General features: G+C 43.8%; 1 protein-coding gene across 4 annotated transcripts in view; it reads right to left on the minus strand.

The window, feature by feature from the left end:
- PTPN11 (protein tyrosine phosphatase non-receptor type 11) overlaps positions 1–21,964 on the minus strand; it is a 95,537-nt gene that overhangs the window by 29,420 nt on the left and 44,153 nt on the right. For all 4 annotated transcript variants that reach the window (XM_012469033.3, XM_064379805.1, XM_064379804.1 and 1 more), the window contains exons 7-9: positions 7,867–7,963; positions 4,060–4,139; positions 3,775–3,933 (exon numbers count right to left, since the gene is read on the minus strand). In XM_012469033.3, the coding sequence (XP_012324456.2) occupies positions 3,775–3,933; positions 4,060–4,139; positions 7,867–7,963 (336 nt within the window). The remainder of the gene's footprint in view (positions 1–3,774; positions 3,934–4,059; positions 4,140–7,866; positions 7,964–21,964) is intronic.

A 21,964-nucleotide genomic window follows, 5' to 3' on the forward strand; every position in this document is an offset into this window, starting at 1 on the left:
AGAAGAAGAAGAAGAAGAAGAATGTGGTCTTTTGGCTTTCCCTCCAGTATTTTATAGATCCAAACACCTCTGACAGATTTGATGTAAGTTTTAGTTTCCTCAAATAAACATTTCTAATATTAATTGTACTCTATGCTGTCACTGGCCAATCAAGGCCGAGGACTGCTCCCAGTCACTACAGGGAACTCGTCACAGGATATAAAATTAAATCATGACTCTGAAAAGAACGTTTTAGCTAACTTTAAACATCAGCAAACTGCTGCAGCCCTCTCCCCAGTTTCTAAACTCCTTTAGAAACCTGGGCAAACAAATTCTAAAATATGTGAACTAATACATTAAAATAAGGCCTTTAAAATAGGGCCCAGGAATCAAACACAGTCCACAGTCTGGTTTGTCTTCTGTGCACTGGGGGGATACTGAGAATAGGTTGTCAGAAAGGCCTGTAGAGAGAATCAGCACCCATCATGTCATCCTCTCAGTACCACCAAAGTAAAAAGGAAGAAGGAGACAGGGAGCAGAGACTCAGACAAGGTGGTAAGGAGTGGGGCAGGGTGATTTCATCCTAATGCCTGTCCATCCTAGGAGAGCTTCTGAAAGGTACTCATACTGATTCCTCTGAAGCAACACAAGACCCCTCTCTTCACAGTCCTCACATCCTCTGAGAACAGGTGACCTCCTACAGCTACAATCAGGCAAAAAGCAGGATGAAGGGCTTCATTCTTCCTAACCATATTTAGGGCAAAAAACATTTGCCTGAAGCAGAAACTACAAAGATGCTTCCATTGGTCCATTAATTCAAGAATACCTAATGTTACTGCAGGCAACTACTAAAGGAAACTTTCGTTTCACAATGACCAGATCTGGTCCCAGAGGTATTCAGAAGTGTACAACAATGAAAGTCTTATGAAAATCACACTGCCCTTCACATCCAATATGAAAATTACATTAGGAGGGCTAAACTCCAAAGTTCTCCATCTGTCTTAGGTTTAATTTATAGGTATCACTGCTACATTCCACACAAAATCTTATATAAACCAATTAAAGGATATCTAAAAAAGAACTTTCACTAGAACACAAACAAAAACACAGAACTTTTCTATATTTAAAAAAAAAAAACCCACAAGGGTGAGCTCACTTTGAGATAACATGGAGGGCTGTCATTCAATAAGATTTGTCTGCTTTTCTGTAGATGTGGGATGTTACAATTTATTTTTTAATCTGAAGTGTCTTGAAGAGTATGGAGCGATGGGTCCTAGGCAGGTGCTGTGGGTGGGAGCAAGCACTGGGGCAGCCATTTGGGAGGACAGTTGGGCAGAGTTAATTAAAACAGACAACATGGCCAGGCACGGTGGCTCACACCTGTAATCCTAGCACTTTGGGAGGCCAAGGTGGGTGGATCACCTAAGGTCAGGAGTTCGAGACCAGCCTGGCCAACATGTCGAAACCCCATCTCTACTAAAAATACAAAAATTAGCCAGGTGTGGTGGCACATGCCTGTAACCCCAGCTACTCGGGAGGCTGAGGCACAAGAATAATTTGAACCCAGAAGGCAGAGGCTGCAGTGAGCTAAGATTGTGCCACTGCACTCCAGCCTGGGAGACAGAGCAAGACTGTCTCAAAAACAAAAAACAAAAAACAAAAAGGACAACATGCACATCCTATGACCTCACAATCCTTCTTGATATCTAACCTAGAGAAATATTTGCCATGTTCAAAGGAAGGCAAGAACAACACTGATCACTTCAGCACTGGTTCTCAAGAGCAAAAACTGGGACACTTAAATGCCCATCTAAGAAATCATGGTTAAATAAATTAGAGTATAGCCACACCAAAGAATATCACGCAATTGCTAAAAAGAATGAGATATCCTAAAATGCACTCACAGAGAAGGTCAGAACATATATTTACCGGGAAAAAAAAACAATCAAGAGACAGAATAAAGTTACTGTATGAAAAAGCACTTTTCAGTCAGAAAGTAGTAGTATATATAGGTTTGTATGTGAATATAAATGTCACAAAAACAGTGCAGGAGAATACATGTCCAACTGAGAACAGGGCTTTTATGTTGGAAGAGAGGGGGTTAAAATACGTGGACGGGGAATAGAGACAAAAGCAACTTTAACCTTAACGCTAATGTGTTTGAATATCTACATGAACATATCATTTGGGTAATTCAAATTAATTTTTAAATGCTTAAAAGTTGTAAGTATAGTTTACATAACCAGTGAAATCAGTGTTTATTAATTAGTACTCTAATCACCAGACAGATCTTCTTTTATTTTTTTTTCCTTTTGTAGAGCCAGGGTGTCGCTCTGTTGCCCAGGCTGGAGTGCACTGGTGCGATCATAGCTTGCTGCAGCCTCGAACTCCTGGGCTCAAAGGATCCTCCCACCTCAGGTTCCTGAGTAGCTGGGACCACAGGCATGTACCACCACGTTCACCTAATTTTTGTATTTCTTTGTAGAGACAGGGTTTCACTGTTACCCAGGTTGGTCTCAAACTCCTAAGCTCAAGCGATTCACCCACCTCGATCTCCCAAAGTGCTGGGATTACAGGCGTGAGCCACCATGCCCATGCCTGGCCTACATATGCTTTTTTTATACTCCTTTTTGACTTCTGTTTCTAGATACAGTGGAGTAACAGAGACCAGATTTACCCTCTCACCTTAAAAAACTAAAAAACTGAAAAAAATGAAATGACACATATAACAGAATTCACAGACAAGAACAATAGTTATTATAAAAATACTCCAGATCAGGTATGGTAGTTTACGCCTATAATTCCAGCACTTTGGGAGGTCGAAGTGGGAGGATTGCTCGAGCCTGGGAGTTCAAGACCAGCCTGCACGACATAGCAAGACCTCATTTCTACTAAAAATAAACAAAAATTAGCCAAACGTGGTGGTGCATGCCTGTAGTCCCAGGTACTCAGGAGACTGAGGTGGAAGGATCACTTGAACCCAGGAGTTTGAAGCTACAGTGAGCTATGGTTACATCACTGCACTCCAGCCTGGGCAATAGAGTAAGACCCTATCTCTAAAAAACAAAAAACAACAACAGAAATACTCCATACTTTCAAAGGGTAAGGAAAATGCTACACATGTCAAAAGGAACAATAAAGATGATATTAACACTTCTAGAGATGAAAAATACAATGCTGTGAAAAATACTCTGGATAGGATTAAGAATAGATGACTTACTGTAGAAGATTAATTTAAAGACATGGCAAAAGAAGCTATCCAAAATGAAACACAGACAGGGAAGAAAACTGAGTAAAATAAACCAAGTGTCAGTAGGCTGTGAGACAACTTCAAGAACCCTAATACACTTGTAACTGGTGTCCTAGGACAAGGTTGGGCAGGGTACATCTGTTTTTTTTTGGTAGAGATGGGGTATTACTGCATTGCCCAGGCTGGTCTCAAACTCCTGACTTCAAGTGATCTGCCCGCCTCAACCCCAACAGTGCTGGGACTACAGGCATGAGCCACCATGCCCAGCCCAGGGTATGTATCTGAAGAAACAAAGACTGAACACTGTCCAAATTTAAGGAAAACTACAAATTCACAGAGTCAAGAAGCTCAACAAGCCCCAAGCAGAAAAATCATAAAGAAAACTACACCAAGTAATAGCACAATCAAATTTCTTCTAGTCCCTTTTTTTCCAGATAATCAGTTAGATTAAGCTTAATCCATTGATTCAATTCCTAAACATGGCCAATCTGACACGTCTGATACTTTAAAAACAGTTTAGCAGAAGAGAAGGTTCTGTGATTTACCTTTCCTCTCTCCACTTCTTTCGTTGTCATAACAATCACTCGGGAGTTTTCTTGGAATACCATCCGCCAAAAGTCGTTCACCGTGTTTTGCAGACAGCCTTGTGTGGCAATGTAACTCTTTTTAGGCTTTGAATTGTTGCACTTGGTTTCAAATTCAGGCTAGAAATTTAGGAAGAAAATCCTTCAAACATCTGAAAGTTGCTTTCAGGACACAAGGAAGGATTTAAAATACAAAAATAGGCTAGCAATGTGTGGTCAGAAAACACTGTGAAGAGCAAAGCTTACCATGATGATATTTGCATTGATGTAATCTGAAACAGGCTCATTGGGATCCCCGTCGTGTAGGACAACCCTGGTATGATCAACTAGAAGAAAAATACACCACAGTCACATAGGTCCTCGGACTGCTTCAGGAAAAAGCAGTTCAAATCAGTTCATCCTCAACCTAGTCCAAGTTTTGTTCATTTAATGATTTAAAACACACACACATAAACATTAAAGCCCAGATAAGCACAACAGCAATGTGAACACTGCCTGATGCCTCATAATGCTATCTACACAATTTCCTGGTTTTGATCATATACTATGGGTATATAGGATGTTATCATTGGATATAGGAAGCTGAGAGAAGAGCCAAGAAAACTCTCTCTACTATTTTTGTAATTTATGAGTCCAAAATTATTTCAAACCAAGAAATTTTGGACTGGGCGCGGTGGCTCACGCTTGTAATTATAACACTTTGGTAGGCCAAAGCAGGTGGATCATATGAGGCCAGGTGTTCCAGACTAGACTGGCCAACATGGCGAAACCCTGTCTCTATTAAAAATATAAAACTTAGCCAGGCACATTGGTACACATCTGTAATCCCGCTACTCGGGAGGCTGAGGCGCAAGAATTGCTTGAACCTGGGAGATGGATGTTGCAGTGAGCCGAGATCACATCACTGCACTCTAGCCTGGGCAACAGAGTAAGACTCTGTCTCAAAAAAAAAAAGAAAGAAAAGAAAAGGGGAGGGGGAATTAAAAAAAAAAAGAAGCAGAAGATTGAAGTATAGATATATGACATGATGTCTGAGATGTGCTTCGAAATAATTCAAGGAGAAAGGAGATGTGGATCAGAGTATAGATGAAACAAGACTGGGCCTGGGTTGATAATTGTTGAAGCTGGACAGTGTGTACATGTGGGTTCTGTCTGCTCTTGAATATATTTGAAAATTTCCAAAATAAAGAGTTTTTTTGTTTTTTTTTTAATTATTTTTTGACACAGGGTTTTCCTCTGTCACCCAGGCTGGGGTGCAATAGCACTATCTCGGCTCTCTGCAACCTCCGCCTCCTGGGCTCAAGCAATTCTCATGCCGCAGCCTCCTGAGTAACTGGGATTATAGACGGGTGCTGCCACAACTGGCAATTCTTCGTATTTTTAGTAGAGATGGGGTTTTGCCATGTTGGCCAGGCTGGTCTTGAACTCCTGACCTCACGTGATCTGCCGGCCTCAGCCTCCTAAAGTGCTGGGATTACAGATGTGAGTCACCACGCCCGGCCAGGTATTTTTTAGTGAAGCAGTATGCAGTGAAATATCACAAGGCTCTGATAGTATCAACTGTCCAAATTCTGTATAAAAGTCCATTATTGGTACAAAAATCTGATTGCTCTACCTAAGCAACATATTTTGCAATGGTAAGAATTAGTAAGACAGTCATGTGTCTTAATAGAATAATGTCCTTTTTGTTTCAGACTCCTCATCTTTAAGGAAATGAGATGTTCATCAGAGGAACATCTGAATGAGACCTTTAAGGGAGGAAAAAGCGATATTCTATTTAGATACTGCATACCATTGGTCCCTTCACTTTCTCGTACATTTTATACCTTATAAATACCATTAGACTACTGAGCAGATGTCAAAACTTAGATATAAAAAGGACAAGGTGGCCAGGCATGGTGGTCCACACCTGTAATCCCGGCACTTTCGGAGGCCAAGGCAGGAGGATCGTTTGAGCCCAGGAGGTCAAGACCAGCCTGGGCAACATAGTGAAACTCTATTTCTAAAAATTGAAAAAATTAATTCAAAAAAAAAAAAAACAGGATAAGGCTTCCTCAAGGTCACTGGTACTCATGCTGCAGTTCAAACTGCTTCTCTGCAAATTCCTCACTGCCTTTACTCAATACTACAAATGCCTCCACTTTCCCTCATCCTCATCTATACACATTACAATATCCATGTAGATATGCCATACATATAGACCATGTATATGCACATATGCATGCAGAAATAGAAAGACTATGCTTCATGCGTAGACACACACAAAGAATGGTTTACGAGATCTGAAAAAATGGCTCTGATCTGATGAGACATGAGAGCAATGCTCTCCAAATGTGATCACGGCCCCCAATCGCACCATTTTTTAATGCTTAAATATATACACATAGGCACTATATATAAACAAGCCTTATTTGTTAGTTGGATAAATATAGTATGCATAGCCAGGTGCAGTGGCCCATGCCTGTAATCCCAGAACTTTGGGAAGCCAAAGCAGGAGGACTGCTTGAGCCTAGGAGTTCGAGATCAGCCTAGGCAATGTAGTGAGATCCCCATCTCTATACATAATCAGTCAATCAATAAACAAAACATTATGCACTCACTGCAATCAATCTATGCCTCAGACAAATTTTTCTTTTTTTTTTTTTTTTAGGGAAAGGATTCAATAAAGGTTAGTTGTAAATGTTCCTTCCTTTCTCCTCAGCGCACTGCCTTGCACTGCACATCATGGAGACCCCCCTGCATTAGAGTGTGGTGCTAAGAGCAGTGACTTTGGGGGCTCTAGTGCCCATTCTCTCGCCCACTCCCCCTCACTTGTAACTTTTCTTAAATGGTCTAGGGAATCAGGATACTAAGAATGGCTGCTTCCTTTGCAAAGTTACATGGATTAAGTGAGATAAAGATGCACAGACTTCAGCATAGCATTAGACCGCGGGAGAGAGGAGCTGTGACTGGTTTAGTGCCATTTCTGAGATCCTCATGCAAGGCCTACATCCTTCCAGGCCTTTATCCCTCCTGGTTCAACTTGGGCTTTGGCTGGTGGCATTTGGGTGTTACAGAAGGTACAGCCGGGTATAGTAGCTCATGCCTGTAATTCTAACACTTTGGGAGGCCGAGGCAGGCAGATCATTTGAGCCCAGGAATTCAAGACCAGCCTGGGCAACATGACGAAACCCTATCTCTACAAAACAGTAATTACAACATAGGGAGACTCTGCTCTACAAAAAATTTAAATTTTTTTTTTTGACATAGAGTCTTGCTCTATCACCCAGGCTGGAGTGCAGTGGTGCAATCTCGGCTCACTGCGACCTCCCCCTCCCAGGTTCAAGCGATTCTCCTGCCTCAGCCTCCTGAGTAGCCTGGATTACAGGTGTCCGCCACCAGGTAAAAGTTTGTAAACATTACAAACTTTAGTAATTTTTAGTAAAGACGGGGTTTTATCATATTGGCCAGGATGGTCTCAAACTCCTGACCAGAGGTGATCCGCCTGCCTCAGCCTCCGAAAGTGCTGGGATTACAAGTGTAAGCCACCACACCTGGCCCACAAAGTCTTCTGAGCAAATATACCCTTTCTCCAGTAACTTGAGCTCAGGGGATCAGTGAGCAGAACAGTTCTAAGAGCCCTCGGGAGGTGTTTGTCTGTTTCCCACATGAGGAAATTGAGTCCCAGAAAGGAGGCAGGTATTACCCAGGACTCACAGGCCCAGTGAGGAGGAGTCAAGACACAAATCTGGAACCCTGAGGGCCCTGACACTGAGAGATCCCAAGCCTTGAGATGATCTATCTTGGGCAGACAGAAAATTAATTAACGGAAGGAACCAACCACAGACAAAGCCACCTAGTGGCAACTTTACTCAGTAATCAGCATCACAGGCGCTCAGTGAATGAGGCCATCAACTCCCACCATGGTTGATTATTTTGGAGACTGCTTGCAATTAAAGAAGCTAAGGCCTCAGATGTGCTAACAAGAGCACACGACCCTGAGGAAAGGTACAGAAGTGCTGGGAATCAAAATCTCCAAGAGTGACTATTACTGAGCGGAATATTGATACTTACAGGGCAGGATGTTTTTATATCTATTTTTGTTTTTGTTTTCTTGCCTTTGACCCTCTTTTCGGCTATAGAGAAGTTTGCACTCCTGTTGTTGTAGTGTCTGGAAAGAAAGAAAAGTCAATATTATCATGTGTCAAAGAGTCACGGGAAAAAAAAAAAGCCTGGCTCAGCATTTCTGCTTTAAGGAATTCATCCTAGGAAGTGTTCAAAGTTGTGTGCAATAGCTACAAGAATGTTCATCTGGGTCAGGCCCAGTGGCTTACGCCTGTAATCTCCACACTTTGGGAGGGCGAGGTGGATGCATCACTTGAGGCCAGGAGTTCAAAACCAGCCTGGCTAGCATGATGAAACCCTATCTCTACCAAAATACAAAAATTAGCCAGATTTGGGCACCTGTAATCCCAGCTACCTGGGAGGCTGAGGCAGGAAAATCACTTGAGCAGAGATCACACCACTGCGCTCCAGTTTGGGCAATAGAACGAGACTGACTCTGTCTCAAAAAAAAAAAAAGAAGTCTAACAGGAAAGGACCACCTAAATACAAGCACTGTTCATTCATACAAAAGAATGCTCTATGTCCATTTAAAAAGATGTACTAGGAAAATAACACCTTGGAAAGATGATCAAAATGAAAAGAAAATCAAACCTCCAAAATAGTATATGATGTAACCATATGTTTGCATTTACCTATGTACAAAAGAAATAGCATAAAGACCCCGTGATGTGCATCTGTAGTCCCAGCTACTCGGGAGGCTGAGGTAGAAGGATTGCTTGAGCCCAGGAGTTCAAGACCAGCCTGGGCAACAAAAATGAGATGCTATGTCAAAAAGAAAAAAATTTTTTTAATGTTTTTTTCTTTTAAAAATAAATGGCAGAAGGCCGGGCACAGTGGCTCACACCTGTAATTCCAGCACTTTGGGAGGCCAAGGGGATCACCCAAGGTCAGGAGTTCAAGATCAGCCTGGCCAATGTGGCAAAACCCCATCTCTACTAAAAATACAAAAATTAGCCAGGTGTGGTGGCGCATGCCTATAATCCCAGCTACTCAGGAGGCTGAGGCATGAGAATTACTTGAGCCCAAGAGACATCACTGCACTCTAGCCTGGGTGACAGAGGGCAACTCTGTCTCGAAAAAAAAAAAAAGTGGGAGAAGAACTAAATAGGTAATGTTGATTTTTTTCCCCCAGGGTAGAGGATTATGAAGTCCTTTTCTTGTTTGTTTTTTCCACCGTGTTCTCCCATAAATTTTTTACAATGAAAAAATAGAATATTTATAAGAAGAAAAATCTTTAAAAATAACAATTATAAGGAATGAAACCCAACAAGGATTGGCATAGTATATTCAAAAAGATGTGATCTATATTCTTTTTTTTTCTTCTTCTTTTTCTGTTTTAAATAAGACAGTGTCTCTCTTTCTCTCTCCCAGGCTGGAGTATAGTGGCTAATCAGAACCTTGAATTTCTGGGCTCAACTGATCCCCTGCCTCAGCCTCCCAAAGTGCTGGGATTATAGGCATATGCCACCTCATACATGGCTAATTGGTTTTTTTGTTTGTTTGTTTTTTTGGAAATGGGGATCTCACTGTGTTGCCCATGCTGGTCTTGAACTCCTCCTAGCCTCAAGCAATCCTCCTGCCTTGACCTCCTAAAGGGGTGGATTATAGGAGTGAGCCACCATGCTCAGCCTATCTATGTTGTTGAGTTTATGATCTACCTACTTTTTATCACTTTTTTTTTTTTTTTTTTTTTTTTGAGACAGGGTATCACTCTGTTTCATCCAGGCTGGAGTACAGTGGTACAATCTCAGCTCACTGCAACCTCCGCCTCCTGGGCTCAAACAATCTTCCACTTCAGCCTCCTGAGTGGCTGGGACTACAGGCACACACCACCAAGCCTGGCTAATTTTTGTAGTTTTTAAAGAGATGGGGTTTTGCTACGTTGGCCAGGCTTTCATCACTGATGAATTCCAAGTAAGCCATATATCAATTTTTGGATTTGGGAGATCTCAGAGGACAACAGCAGTGGCTTTGGTGCCACTGGGTGGTGGGCATGCAAGCTTTGTTAGCAATGCTCTGAAGTCCTCCTATGCCAAAACACCAAGTCAGTGCCACAGGCAGCCAGCCTGTGCCCACAGAGATCCCCACTCCCCTGAGCTCTCCCCAGAAAACCCTGGCAAGATTCAACAGGTCCAAGGAGGACAGAGCCAGAGAATAAGGATGACAGCCCTCGGACTTCTCAAGTAAGGGGTCAGGAAGGACACCCCCAAAGGTAAAGGAAGTGAGGGACCAAAGAGGGAAAGAGAACAAACTAAACCAGGCAGCCACAACATAGCTGGCCCCAATGGAAGAGGGGGTTGGCCAAGGAGAGAGAAGGATCAGGCTGGGAGCAGTGGCTCACACCTGTAATCTCAGCACTTTGGGAGGCCAAGCTGAAGGATCACTTCAGGCCAGGAGTTTCAGGACAGCCTGGGCAACACAGTGAGACCCCCATCTCTACAAAAAATAAAAAAATAACAAAATTAGCCAGGCATGGTGGTGTGTGCCTGTAGGCCCAGCTACCGGTAGGTGGTGGGGGGACGGGGGGAAGCGGGCTGAGGCAAAAGGATCACCTGAGTCCAGGAGGTTGAGGCTATAATGAGCCAAGATGGCACCACACTGCACTTCAGGCTGAGTGACAAAATGAAAACCCCATCTTAGAAAAAAAAGAAGGACCAGCTGCAGAATCAGATAGGAAGGTAGCCAAGCCAAACTGAGGCATACTCAAGGGGCAGGTTTCACTTTCAAAATTACAAAAAGTCCCATTTTGCCAGGCACATTGGCTCACACCTGTAACCCCAGCACTTTGGGAGGCCAAGGTGGGCGAATCACCTGAGATCAGGAGTTCAAGACCAGCCTGGCCAACATGGAGAAACCCCGTCTCTACTAAAAATACAAAATTAGCTGGGCATAATGGTGCATGCCTGTAATCCCAGCTACTCGGGAGGCTGAGGCAGGATAATCACTTGAACCCAGGAGGCAGAGTTTGCAGCGAGCCGAGATCGCACCATTGCACTCCAGCCTGGGCAACAAGAGCGAAACTCTGTCTCAAAAAAAAATTACAACAAGTCCCATTTCACCAGGCACTGTGGCTCACACCTGTAATCCTAGCACTTTGGAAGGTTGATGTGGGAGGATTGCTTGAGCCCAGGAGTTCAAGACCCTGTCTCTATAATAAATTAAAAGTTAGCCTGGTACAATGATGAGCATCTACAGTCCCAGCTACTCAGGAGGCTGGGGCAGGAGGATTGCTGGAGCCCAGGAGTTTGAGGTTGCAATGGGCTATGATGGAGCCACTGCACTCCAGCCTGTGTGACAGAACAAGACCCTGTCTCAGAGAAAAAAAAAAAGTCAATTTCAAGGGATAATTAGTTTACAAAAAGCCTAGTGTTTAATGGTAAATCACAAATAGGCAAATCAAGAAAGTAAAAGGTAGGCTAAGAAAAGAAAATGTGTATATAAAATGACAAAATGGCTACCCTTTAAGAGTCCTACAAGGAGAAACAGAGTCATATTCGACAACACAGCAGCCCTGTTTTAATTCCATTTCATTTATCTGAATTTCACAAATAAGTATAAAAGTCTGGACTTTAAATTGGTATTTGACTCTCAGTTTCAAAATGCCACCTTCAGCCTGGACACACGCTCATTACAAAAGCATTTAACTGGCTGAAACCTGGACAAAAATAAACACAATGTAGGTAGAATTGTGACAAGAAATCAGTCATTTGAATTTTTTTAATGAGCTCAGCTTAAAGAGTTAAAGCAGTCTGCCCTCTCTGAGCAAGCATTTCCTTGGACTGTGAGCCAGTCTTACCAAGCAATACTGCTGTGTTAGGAAGAAGGTTTAATCTTGATTTTTAGACAGGTCATTAAGGTGAGGTTCAAAAAGAAATTCAAACACTGAACTGAATCAATCACGTTGACTAAATGAAGTGAAACGACATCAACAAAAACTACAATACAGGAGAAGGGGGATTGGTACTAATTAGCAGCTTGATTTAAAACAAACTTGGCAGGAAAGCATTCAGGCCTTCATTTATGAACCCAACTTCACATGACGCTTCACTGAGGTGGGGGTGGCAGGGTGCATGTAGCCAAAGCAATCGCTATGTGAGGTGAATTTTCTCCAGTTCCTGTTTAATTACCCTTCAACTTCTCCCTCCACCTTCAAGATCAAGTCCAAGCTGTTCAGGATGATGCATGAGGCTGTCTCCTCTCTGAGCTAATCAGAGCCTGTCTCTAAATTCCTTTCTGTTTCCCCAAGCTACTTTGCCTGTCTGTGCCTCAGTTTCCTTGAGTATGAAATGAGCATAATCCTTACCCGCCCCAAAGGGCTAGGGTGAGGGTCAACTGACTTGAATGTATGTTGCTAAATAGTGCGTGAAATACAACGAAGCAAGTACACAGACACTGGCTATTGCTATGAAATCACTATTGCTACATGAACTCTACACTGGCAACTCCACGTGTGGTCTACAGACCAGCAGCAATAGCACCACCTGGGAACTGGTTAGAAACTCAGGCCCATGTCCTACCCCAGACTTAATCAAAATCTGTATTTTTGTTCAAGGCCAGGAGGTCAATACCAGCCTGGGCAACATAATGAGAGCTGGCCTCTACAAAAAAGTTAAAGATTAGCCAGGCATAGTGGCATATACCTGTAGTCCCAGCTACTCGGGAGGCTGAGATGGGATGATTACTTGAGCCCAGAAGGTCAAGGCTACTGGGAGCCGTGACTGCACCACTGCACTCCAGCCTGAACAACAAAGCAAGACTGTTTACAAAAAAAAAAAAAAAAAAAGCACCTTCAAGATGCTTTGGCATCTCTGCATACCATCTCTTAAGCCATTTGTTTCCTTAAACTGACCTCTTCTTTTTCTCCTTCATAAAATATATTTCAAAAAGAACTTGCCTCAGCCAGGCCCAATGGCTCACGCCTATAATCCCAGCACTTTGGGAGGCCAAGGGGAATGGATCACCTGAGGTCAGGAGTTCGAGACCAGCCCGGCCAACATGGCAAAACCTGGTCTCTACTAAAAATATGAAAATTAGCCAGGAGTGGTGGTGGGCACCTGTAATCCCAGCTACTTGGGAGACTAAGGCAGGAGAATCACTTAAATTCAGGAGGCAGAGGTTGCAGTGAGCCAAGAGCACGCCACTGCACTCCAGCCTGTGCGACAGAGCAAGACCTTCTCTCAAAAAAAATAGAAAAAAGAAACTGGCCTTATTTGCACATATTTCAAAAATGTTTCACTTGCTGTCTATAGAAGGTAAGCAAAAAAGGGAGTATAATAAAAATAAAATATTATCAAATTCTACCTAGATACTGGAGCATTCTTGAGGCTTTGTAAAAAAAAAAAAAAAGGGCATAGGCAAGTGTTAGAGGCAGATGTTAAAGACTTACTAGTACCATGTGGAGACCTTCTCCTAGGCTTCATCTAAGGACTAGATAATGATGAAAAAGAGAAAGCCTTTCTCGTTTGCTAATTCATCTTACCTACTGTGATGGGGTAACACCAAGAATCATCCCACAACACAAAGGGAACACTTTGCCAGACTAAATTCAGAGTTCTAGACCAGGGAAATCCTCATCAATACCCATTTTGGCTGGGCCACCTATCATCAGGTCTGCCAGAGGCTTCCCTTATTCCTTTTTTTCCAAGGGGGACAGTCTCATGCTCTGTCACCCAGGCTGGAGTGCAGTGGTGCAATCATAGCTCACTGTAACCTCAAACTCCTAGGCTCAAGTGAACATCCCATCTCAGCCTCCTGAGTAACTGAGATTACAGGCACACACCACCATGCCCAACTAATTATTTTACTTTTTGTAAAGACGGGGTCTCACTATGTTGCCCAGGGTGGTTTCACACTCGAGGACTCAAGCCATCCTCTGGCTTCAGCACTGAGATTATAGGCATGAGCCACTGTGCCTGTCCTGCGCTCTCCTTATTCTGCAGTAAGTTTCCAATCGCCTCTTCCAGGTGGACTTGGGGCTTGAACAGTGCACAGTCAAGACTAGCGGCTGGGTCCAGAGACTTCCACAGAGGACAGGACAGGCGCCCCTGCATCCCAGGCACAGGTGGGTGCTAATTGACAGCAGCTGACAGCTGTCATGGATTGATAATAGCTAAAGGTGCATCTCTCCTCCGGCTCCTTCCTAGTGCGCCCATTAGCGCAGCCTCATCTGCACCTGGGGCTCAAGTTGCCTAAACATATTTCATTCCCACAGCAGAAGACTGCCATCCATCTAGAGTGAGACTGAAAATACAAACAACTCAGAAGTTGTGAATTTCCATGCTCTGCCCGCAGAGGCTCCCAAATGCCATCTGCTAAGGGTGCTTCCTCCCCAGCACCATGCTTATGGCTCCAAGCTCCAGAAGAATATCAAATAAACCCTGCCCTCGAGGAGAATACATTCCTGTCAGGGTTTATCTTCCACAACCTCCCTCCCACCAGCAGTCCCTGGGGCACAAAAGCTGCTAATGACCTGTCAGGCTGAATGTCACCACATCTCCGCTGGCATTGACAGGGATGCTAATGAGGAGGCTTGGGGCAGGCAGCAAAAAGGGCAATGTAAAGCAGGGACACAGGCTGCAAGACACCCCATTTTCCCAAATAATACATCCAAAGGGTTTGCACCAAACTGGGAACCCTCAAAAAGAACAGAGGCTAGTTACAGTCACCTGACTGCAGGAGTCGAAACAGTCGAAACAGATCTAGAACCAAAGAAACTGCATAAAACTGTTAAATCTAATGATATGGTTTGGATGTCTGTCCCCTCCAAATCTCATACTGAAATATGACCACCAATGTTGGAGGTGGGGCCTAAAGGAAGGAAGTGGATCATGGGGTTGGATCCCTAGTGAATGTTTTGGTGTCATCCTTACAGAAGTGAGTTCTCGCTCTAAGTTCACACGCAATCTGGTTGTTTAAAAGAGTATGGTGGCCGAGCGCAGTGGCTCATGCCTGTAATCCCAGCACTTTGAGAGGCTGAGGAGGGCAGACCACCTGAGGTCAGGAGTTCCAGACCAGCCTGGCCAACATGGTGAAACCCCGTCTCTACTAAAAATACAAAAAGTAGCCACGCGTGGTGGCACACACTTGGAATTCCAGCTACTCGGAAAGCTGAAGCAGGAGAATCGCTTGAACCCAGGAGGCAGAGGTTGCAGTAAGCCAAGATCACGCCACTGCACTCTAGCTTGGGTGACAGAGAAACACTCTGTCTCAAAAAACTAAATAAATAATAAATAAAAACAAAGCTACAGGGTGTATATACTGGACAGGGCAGGGGTGGGGATAGAGCAAGAGGGAAAAAGATTAACAAAATGTTAGTCTCTGTTCAAGCTGGGTGTTGGGGAAAAGTGGGATCCACTGGGCTATTTTCTCTATTTTGGTGTATGTTTGAAAATTTCAATAATAAAAGGCTTCTCATTTATTTGTTTTAAAGACATGGTCGAGGCCATGGTCCAGGCCACCTGCCTGGAGTACACTGGCCTGATCGTACGTAGCTCACTATAACCTTAAACTGGCCTCAAGCAATCCTCCTGCCTCAGCCCCTCAAGTACCTAGGACTACAAGTATGCACCACCATACCCGGCTAATTTGTTTTACTTTTTGTAGAGACAGGGTCTCATTGTGTTGCCCCGGCTGGTCTCGAACTCCTGGCTTCAAGTGATCCTCCTACCTTCCCAAAGTGCTTGAATTACAGGCGTGACCCACCATATCTAGCCAAAAAAACTTTTGTAAATAAATTAATAATAAACAAAAATGTAAAAGCTCCTACTAGCTTTCCCCCTATCCCACCCATGGCTGTGGCCTCCTGAAAGAGAGAAAAGGAGCTGAGAAAGGCTGTCAGACAGATGGTCTCTCTGGTTTTAATGCCATGAATAATTATTAAGACAGCAGTAACCACCTGGGCAGGCTCCAAAACCAGGCCTTCTACCCAGATTGAAGGAACTTCTGTTTTCCTTTGGCATCTGTCCTCTCTGCAGAGAAACACTGCAATTTCTCATTCCATCCTCTGTACTGAAAGCTTTGCAACGTTACCCAGCACCAAAGGTGGGTGAAAGGAGGGTTTTGTTATCAAAACCCAAAGTTATCAAAACCCAAAGGAGGGATTTGTTTACCACATTGCAAAGCCTGTCGCTTGGGCAGCTCTTCCCGCACAAGTCCACAGAACCATCCAGGAATGAAGAGCAGCTGGAAGCTCTCATCCCTGAAGAAGGTCCTAGACGGTCCTAACTGACCAACATGACTTGCAAATCACCACAGGGAATAAAACCAACCCAAAATGTGGTTCCTTTCCAGGTGCCTGCTGTAAGCCACTCACCTCCAACAAGGTGGGGTATAGGTAGAAAAACAAATTAAAAAGGCATCGTTTAGCCAGGCATGGTAGTTCATGCCTGTAATCCCAGCACTTTGGGAGGCTAAGGCAAGATAATCCTTTGAGGCTAGGAGTTCGAAACCAGCCTGGGCAATGTAGTGAGACCCGCTCCCCAATCTCTGCAAAAACTGAAATATTTCCCGAGCATGGTGACAAATGCCTGTAGTCCCAGCTACTCTGGAGGCTGACAAAGGAGGATCCCTTGAACTCAAGAATTCGAGGCTACATTGAGCTGATCATGCCACCTGGGCAACAGAGCAAGACCATATCTCAAAAATGAATGAATAAATAAATAAATAAATAAATAAAAAGGCATGGTCCTTGGAGGAAAACAGGTTCTGACACATGAAACAGCAGCAAATACTACAAGGCAAATCTATAATTAAGTGGGTAATTTTTAATTATGCACTGTGGAATTTAAGGAGATCCACAAAATTAACCAAAGTAGATTTCTGGGAGAAGCTGAAGCTGCAAACAGGTAAAAAAGTTAGATGGGCACAGGGAAGAAAAGGAGGCAACCTAGCAAGCTGGGAAAGGGTGGTGGGAGGTGAGTGCAAAGGTGGCCATGAAGCCAGTGAGCATGCAAGAGAGTGAAGGAGACCAGGCAGTGAGTCTGGAAGCTGTGAGCTACAAAGTGGGGGGAAAGGAGAAGAAATGGGGAGAGTGAGAAAAACAGTGGGGGCCTTAAGAACTGGGCAGGAGAATCTCAATGGCTGAATGAAAGAAAGCATGGCGTGGTAGACGTGGAGTCAAAAGTTCCCAAGTTCAAACCTCAGCCAACCATTTGCTAGTCATGTCCCTGGGGGCAACTTTCTCACCTCTGGGAGTCACTTTCTTCATCTTCAAAATGAAATCACTGACAAGATGCAGTGGCTCACATCTGTAATCTCAGCACTTTGGGAGGCTGAAGCAGGTGGATTGCCTGAGCCCAGGGGTTCAAGACCAGCCTAGGCAACATGGTGAAACCCCGTCTCTACTAAAAATAGAAAAAATTAGCTAGGCATCGTGGCGCTCGCCAGTAGTACTAGCTACTCAGGGGGGAGGATCACCTGAGCCAGGAAGTCAAGGCTATAGTGAGCCAAAATTGCGCCACTGCATTCCAGCCTGGGCAACAGAGTGAGACTCTACCACAAAAATAACAATACAAAAAAAAAAAACCATGGAGGGTGCAGGGGGATAAGGAACAAAAGACAAAGAAATGGCCAGGCGCGGTGGCTCACGCCTGGAATCCCAGCATTTTGGGAGGCCGAGGTGGGTGGATCACCTGAGGTCAGGAGTCCAAGACCAGCCTGGCCATCATGGTGAAACCCCATCTTAATAAAAAATAAAAAATAAAAGACAAAGAAATATTCCAACAGAAAGAAAGGAATTTCTCCAGAATGTAACAGTTAGCTTATGGAATAAAACCTCTAACCACTGAAATGTTCTACCCACAGGAAGGTAGCAGCTCCTCTATTAAGTCTGGGAACTCAGGAGTAGATAAAAAAAATCCTGGTTACACGGCAAGCCTGCCACCCTGAAGCATTTTTAAGCATGAAGTTGGAGCCCTGCTTGAGGGTTCTGTTCACTGTGGTATTGCTTAGTCACCAAGGGGACTATTTCCACTGGAGATTGCCGATAAGAATTATTATTCTAGACACAGCTCTGGGGTGCAGTTAAAGTCTTGTTTCCATAAAACCTAACCATCTCGAAGTAGAATTTATAGTTCCCCTAAGCAGGATGTAATCACTTTAAAGCAATCAAACTGGACTATGGATGTGAAGACACACTAGCTTCTCCTGGAGACACATCAGTTAGCAGAGCTGCTAGTGGAATCCGGGACATCTATGAAGCTGTCAGTGAAATGGCCACAATGCTACTGCAAGCTGAAACAGCTTCGGACCACTACAGAGAAAAGAGGCTAGCATAACAGAAGCCGGGCTTTTAGAAAAAAGGAAGAAATTACTAAGGGGAAACAAGTTTTACTGCCCTAGGAAAAAATAACAGTTAATAAGGTATTGTATGGGGTTTTTTTGTTTGGGGCTTTTAAGGGGTTTTTTGGTATTACGGTATTTTTTAAATCTAAAAAAGATTTAAAAACTAAAATATTTCTGAAATTCAGCACTACCAATTCTTGGGCACGTGGGTGCAGGAATCTCAAAGACTAAAATGTGCATCCTACATCCACCCAGCTAGCTTAGTTGGTAGAGATGAGACTTAAACTGTGCTTTCACCGTGCCTCAAACAGGGGATCCATATAAACACAAACTGTAGGGTAGCAAAGTGGAACATCTCAAAGCAAAGCCCAGAACATTCTTTCATACATTTTAAGCATCAGGTAGCTATTCAATGAATATACTCATAGGGTCTGAATTCAATACGACTCTATCTTGATACAGGAAATAGTTCAGCTCCAACATGCCATAGATACTTATTTTGTGCCTACTGTGCACCAGACTTTCAGCTGGATTCTGGGGCTACAGAGAACAAAATAGGACTGCTTGTCTTTTGGGGTCCATGGACTGATCTGGGTTATTTTCCTAAAACCCATATGCACATAGGCCAGGTGTGGTGGCACACACCTGAAATCCCAGCACTTTTGGAGGCTGAGGCAGGAAGATTACTTGAGGCCAAGAGTTCAAGACTAGCCTAGCTGCACATATACCCAGAAACTTAAGTAAAATAAAATAAAGATCAGCCTGGACAACATAGCAAGACACCATGTCTTAAAAAAAATTTAAATTTAAAAAAGGAATTTGCAAATAGCAGACATAAAACAGCAGGATCAAACGGTGCCTCTTTATTGTTCCCTATCAGTTTCATCTGAGCAAAACCTCTTTTTTATTCTTTTTTTTCAGACAGAGTCTCACTCTGTCACCCACACTAAAATGCAGTGGTGCAATCTCGACCCACTACAACCTCCAACTCCTGGGTTCGAGCGATTCTCCTGCCTCAGCCTCCCAAGTAGCTGATATTACAGGCACTCGCCACCACGCCTGGCTAAATTTTTGTATTTTTAGTAGAGACAGGGTTTCACCATGTTGGTGAAACCATTTCACCATCAGGCTGGTCTTGAACTCCTGGCTTCAAGTGATCAGCCTGCCTCGGCCTCCCAAATGCTGGGATTACAGGCATGAGCCACCATGCCCGGCCATAAAATATCTCTGTATTCCAACAGATCTTCCTATGTTATCTGCTTCTGTGGACTCATAGCACATTACACCAATACTCACACAAATTATTTATGAACTTCAAGGATGATAAGTACTATAAAGGAAGGGATTTGCTGCTATGCACACACATATAACAGGAAGAATGCTCAAGCATGGGGATGGGAATCAAGGAAGGTTTCCTTTCAAAAATGCCCTTGAGGCTGGGGACCAAGAATGAAGAGATGTTAGCCAGGTGAAGAAATGAGGCAAGAACATTCTAGCACAATCCCAACTGTAATATCATAAAATTCATTGAAGAATCATCTTCCAGTTGGATGTCTCACAGGCAGCTGAAACTTCAATATATCCAAAATGAAAGCTGATCACCTCCCCAAAAGACCATTCCTTCCAGTCTTCCACACCTAAGAAAATGGCAACTCCATCCTACCAGTTGCTCAAGTCAAAAGCATTCATCTTATCCTTGACTCAGTTCTGTCATGCTACACAATCTATCAAATTCACCTTCAAATACTGGCAATTCTACCTTCAAAATAGCTCTAGAACCCAACCACCTCTACTGCTGGTGCCCTGGTCCAAGCACCATCACTTTTCTGCTCAGATAATTACAACAGCCTCCTTTCTGGTCTCCCTACCTCCACCTACCCCTCATAGACTGTCCTACACACAGCAGCCAGAGTGATCCCCTCGCTTCTGTGCTCAAAACTTTTCACAGACTTTCCATCTTCCTCCAAGTAAAAGCAAAAGGCCTTCCAGTGACCCACAATGCCCTTCATGATGGGACCCATTCACCATTGCTCCATCTCCATTTCCCTCTTGAGGGAGGGTCTCACTGTGTTACCCAGGGTGGAGTGCAGTGCAGTGGCATAATCATAGCTCACTGCAGCCCTGAACTCCTGGGCTCAAGCGATCCTCCTGTCTCTTTTCGTAGAGAACCCAAGGTCTGGCTCTGTTGCCCATGCTGATCTCAAACTCCTCCCACCTCAGCCTCCCAAAATGCTGGGATTATAGGCATGAGCCACCGCACCTGGCCTTTTCAGCTTCTCTCTTGTACATTTCCCATCCACTCCAATTGTACTGGCCTATGTGCAGATTGAGCACCATGGTAAACAAACCCCCACTCAGGGCCTTCGCACTTGCTGTTCCCTCTACCTGGAATGTTCTTCCTGAGGTTATATATTGATTGGCTCCATTATTTCCTTCAGAGTTGCTCAAATGCCATCTTATCCATGAAACCTAAACAGTAAAGGCCTATCAAAATACACTTTTTATCTTACACTACTTTATTTTCTCTGTAGCACTTATCACCATCTCACAGATTGAATATTGAACTGTTTCTATGTTTATTGCCTATCTCTCCCACTTGACTGTAAGCTCCATAAGGATAAAGATTGATTCGTTCACTGCTGCATCTCCAAAACCTAGAATAGAACCAGACATAAGAGTCGGTGTTCAATCAATATTTGCTGAATGAATGAAGGAATAAGTCACTGCCACCAGCCATTATCTATAGTTTTTGGTAGATATTTTTGGGACATCTGCCCAACTCACTACAACCCTCATCACTGAAAACTATTTTTACCCACATGTGTCCACAGAAGACACTTTTGTTCTACATGATCATGTCCTTGGCATTGTTCTTTGGACCAGAGATGGGTGGCATCTGAGCCAATGAGAACCTCTGAGACTGGTACAAAGACTGACAGTTGCTAGTTTCAGTATCTGAAAGAGGCTACAAGTAAGGTTTGTAAGTCAAGAAGCAGAAAAATCTACTGAAGGAAAAAGAATGAAGCAGGTGTATGGAGAGCAAGGATACTGGATACAGAAAGGAGTTAGAGGAGGAAGATGAATGGAAAGAAGAAAGCCCAACTTGGGTCCATCCACAACTTGGGTCCTACAGTGCCTTGCAGTTGGTTGCAATGTCCAGACTCAGCCCACAGTGCCCGCTGGCAGCTCAGGCCCATAGTACTCAACAGGGAGGAGCAGGCACAGAGAGAGGGCAAAAACCTTTTCTCGTTTTTTGAGACAGAGTCTCGCTCTGTCACCCAGGCTGGAGTACAGTGGAGCATTATCGGCTCACTGCAACCTCCGCCTCCCAGGTTCAAGCAATTCTCCCTGCCTCAGCCTCCCGAATAGCTGGGATTACAGGTGCCCACCACCACATCCGGCTAATTTTTTATATTTTTTAGTACAGACGGGGTTTCACCATGTTGGCCAGGCTGGTCTTGAACTCCTGACCTCAGGTAATCCAACCTCCTCAGCCTCCCAAACAGCTGGAATTACAGGCATAAGCCATCACGCCTGGTCCAAAAACCTTTTCAATACAACCATGCAATATGTACCTTGCCACAATACACAGGGCCGATTCAAGTGTACAGTAATGTACACATTGCAAGCACAAAATGACAGAATTATAACCTGCCTTTTCATTTAGTTAGTGTCAGTCTCATCTGAGCAGAACTTTAATTCAACAAATCTAAAATTATTATTCATCTCTTTACATTCTTGAGCAGATACTTCAGGAAGTGAGAAA

The sequence above is a fragment of the Aotus nancymaae genome, unplaced genomic scaffold (genome assembly GCF_030222135.1).
Source record: "Aotus nancymaae isolate 86718 unplaced genomic scaffold, 86718_ANA_hifiasm-v0.15.2.pri h1tg000021l, whole genome shotgun sequence".
Lineage (NCBI taxonomy): Eukaryota > Metazoa > Chordata > Mammalia > Primates > Aotidae > Aotus > Aotus nancymaae.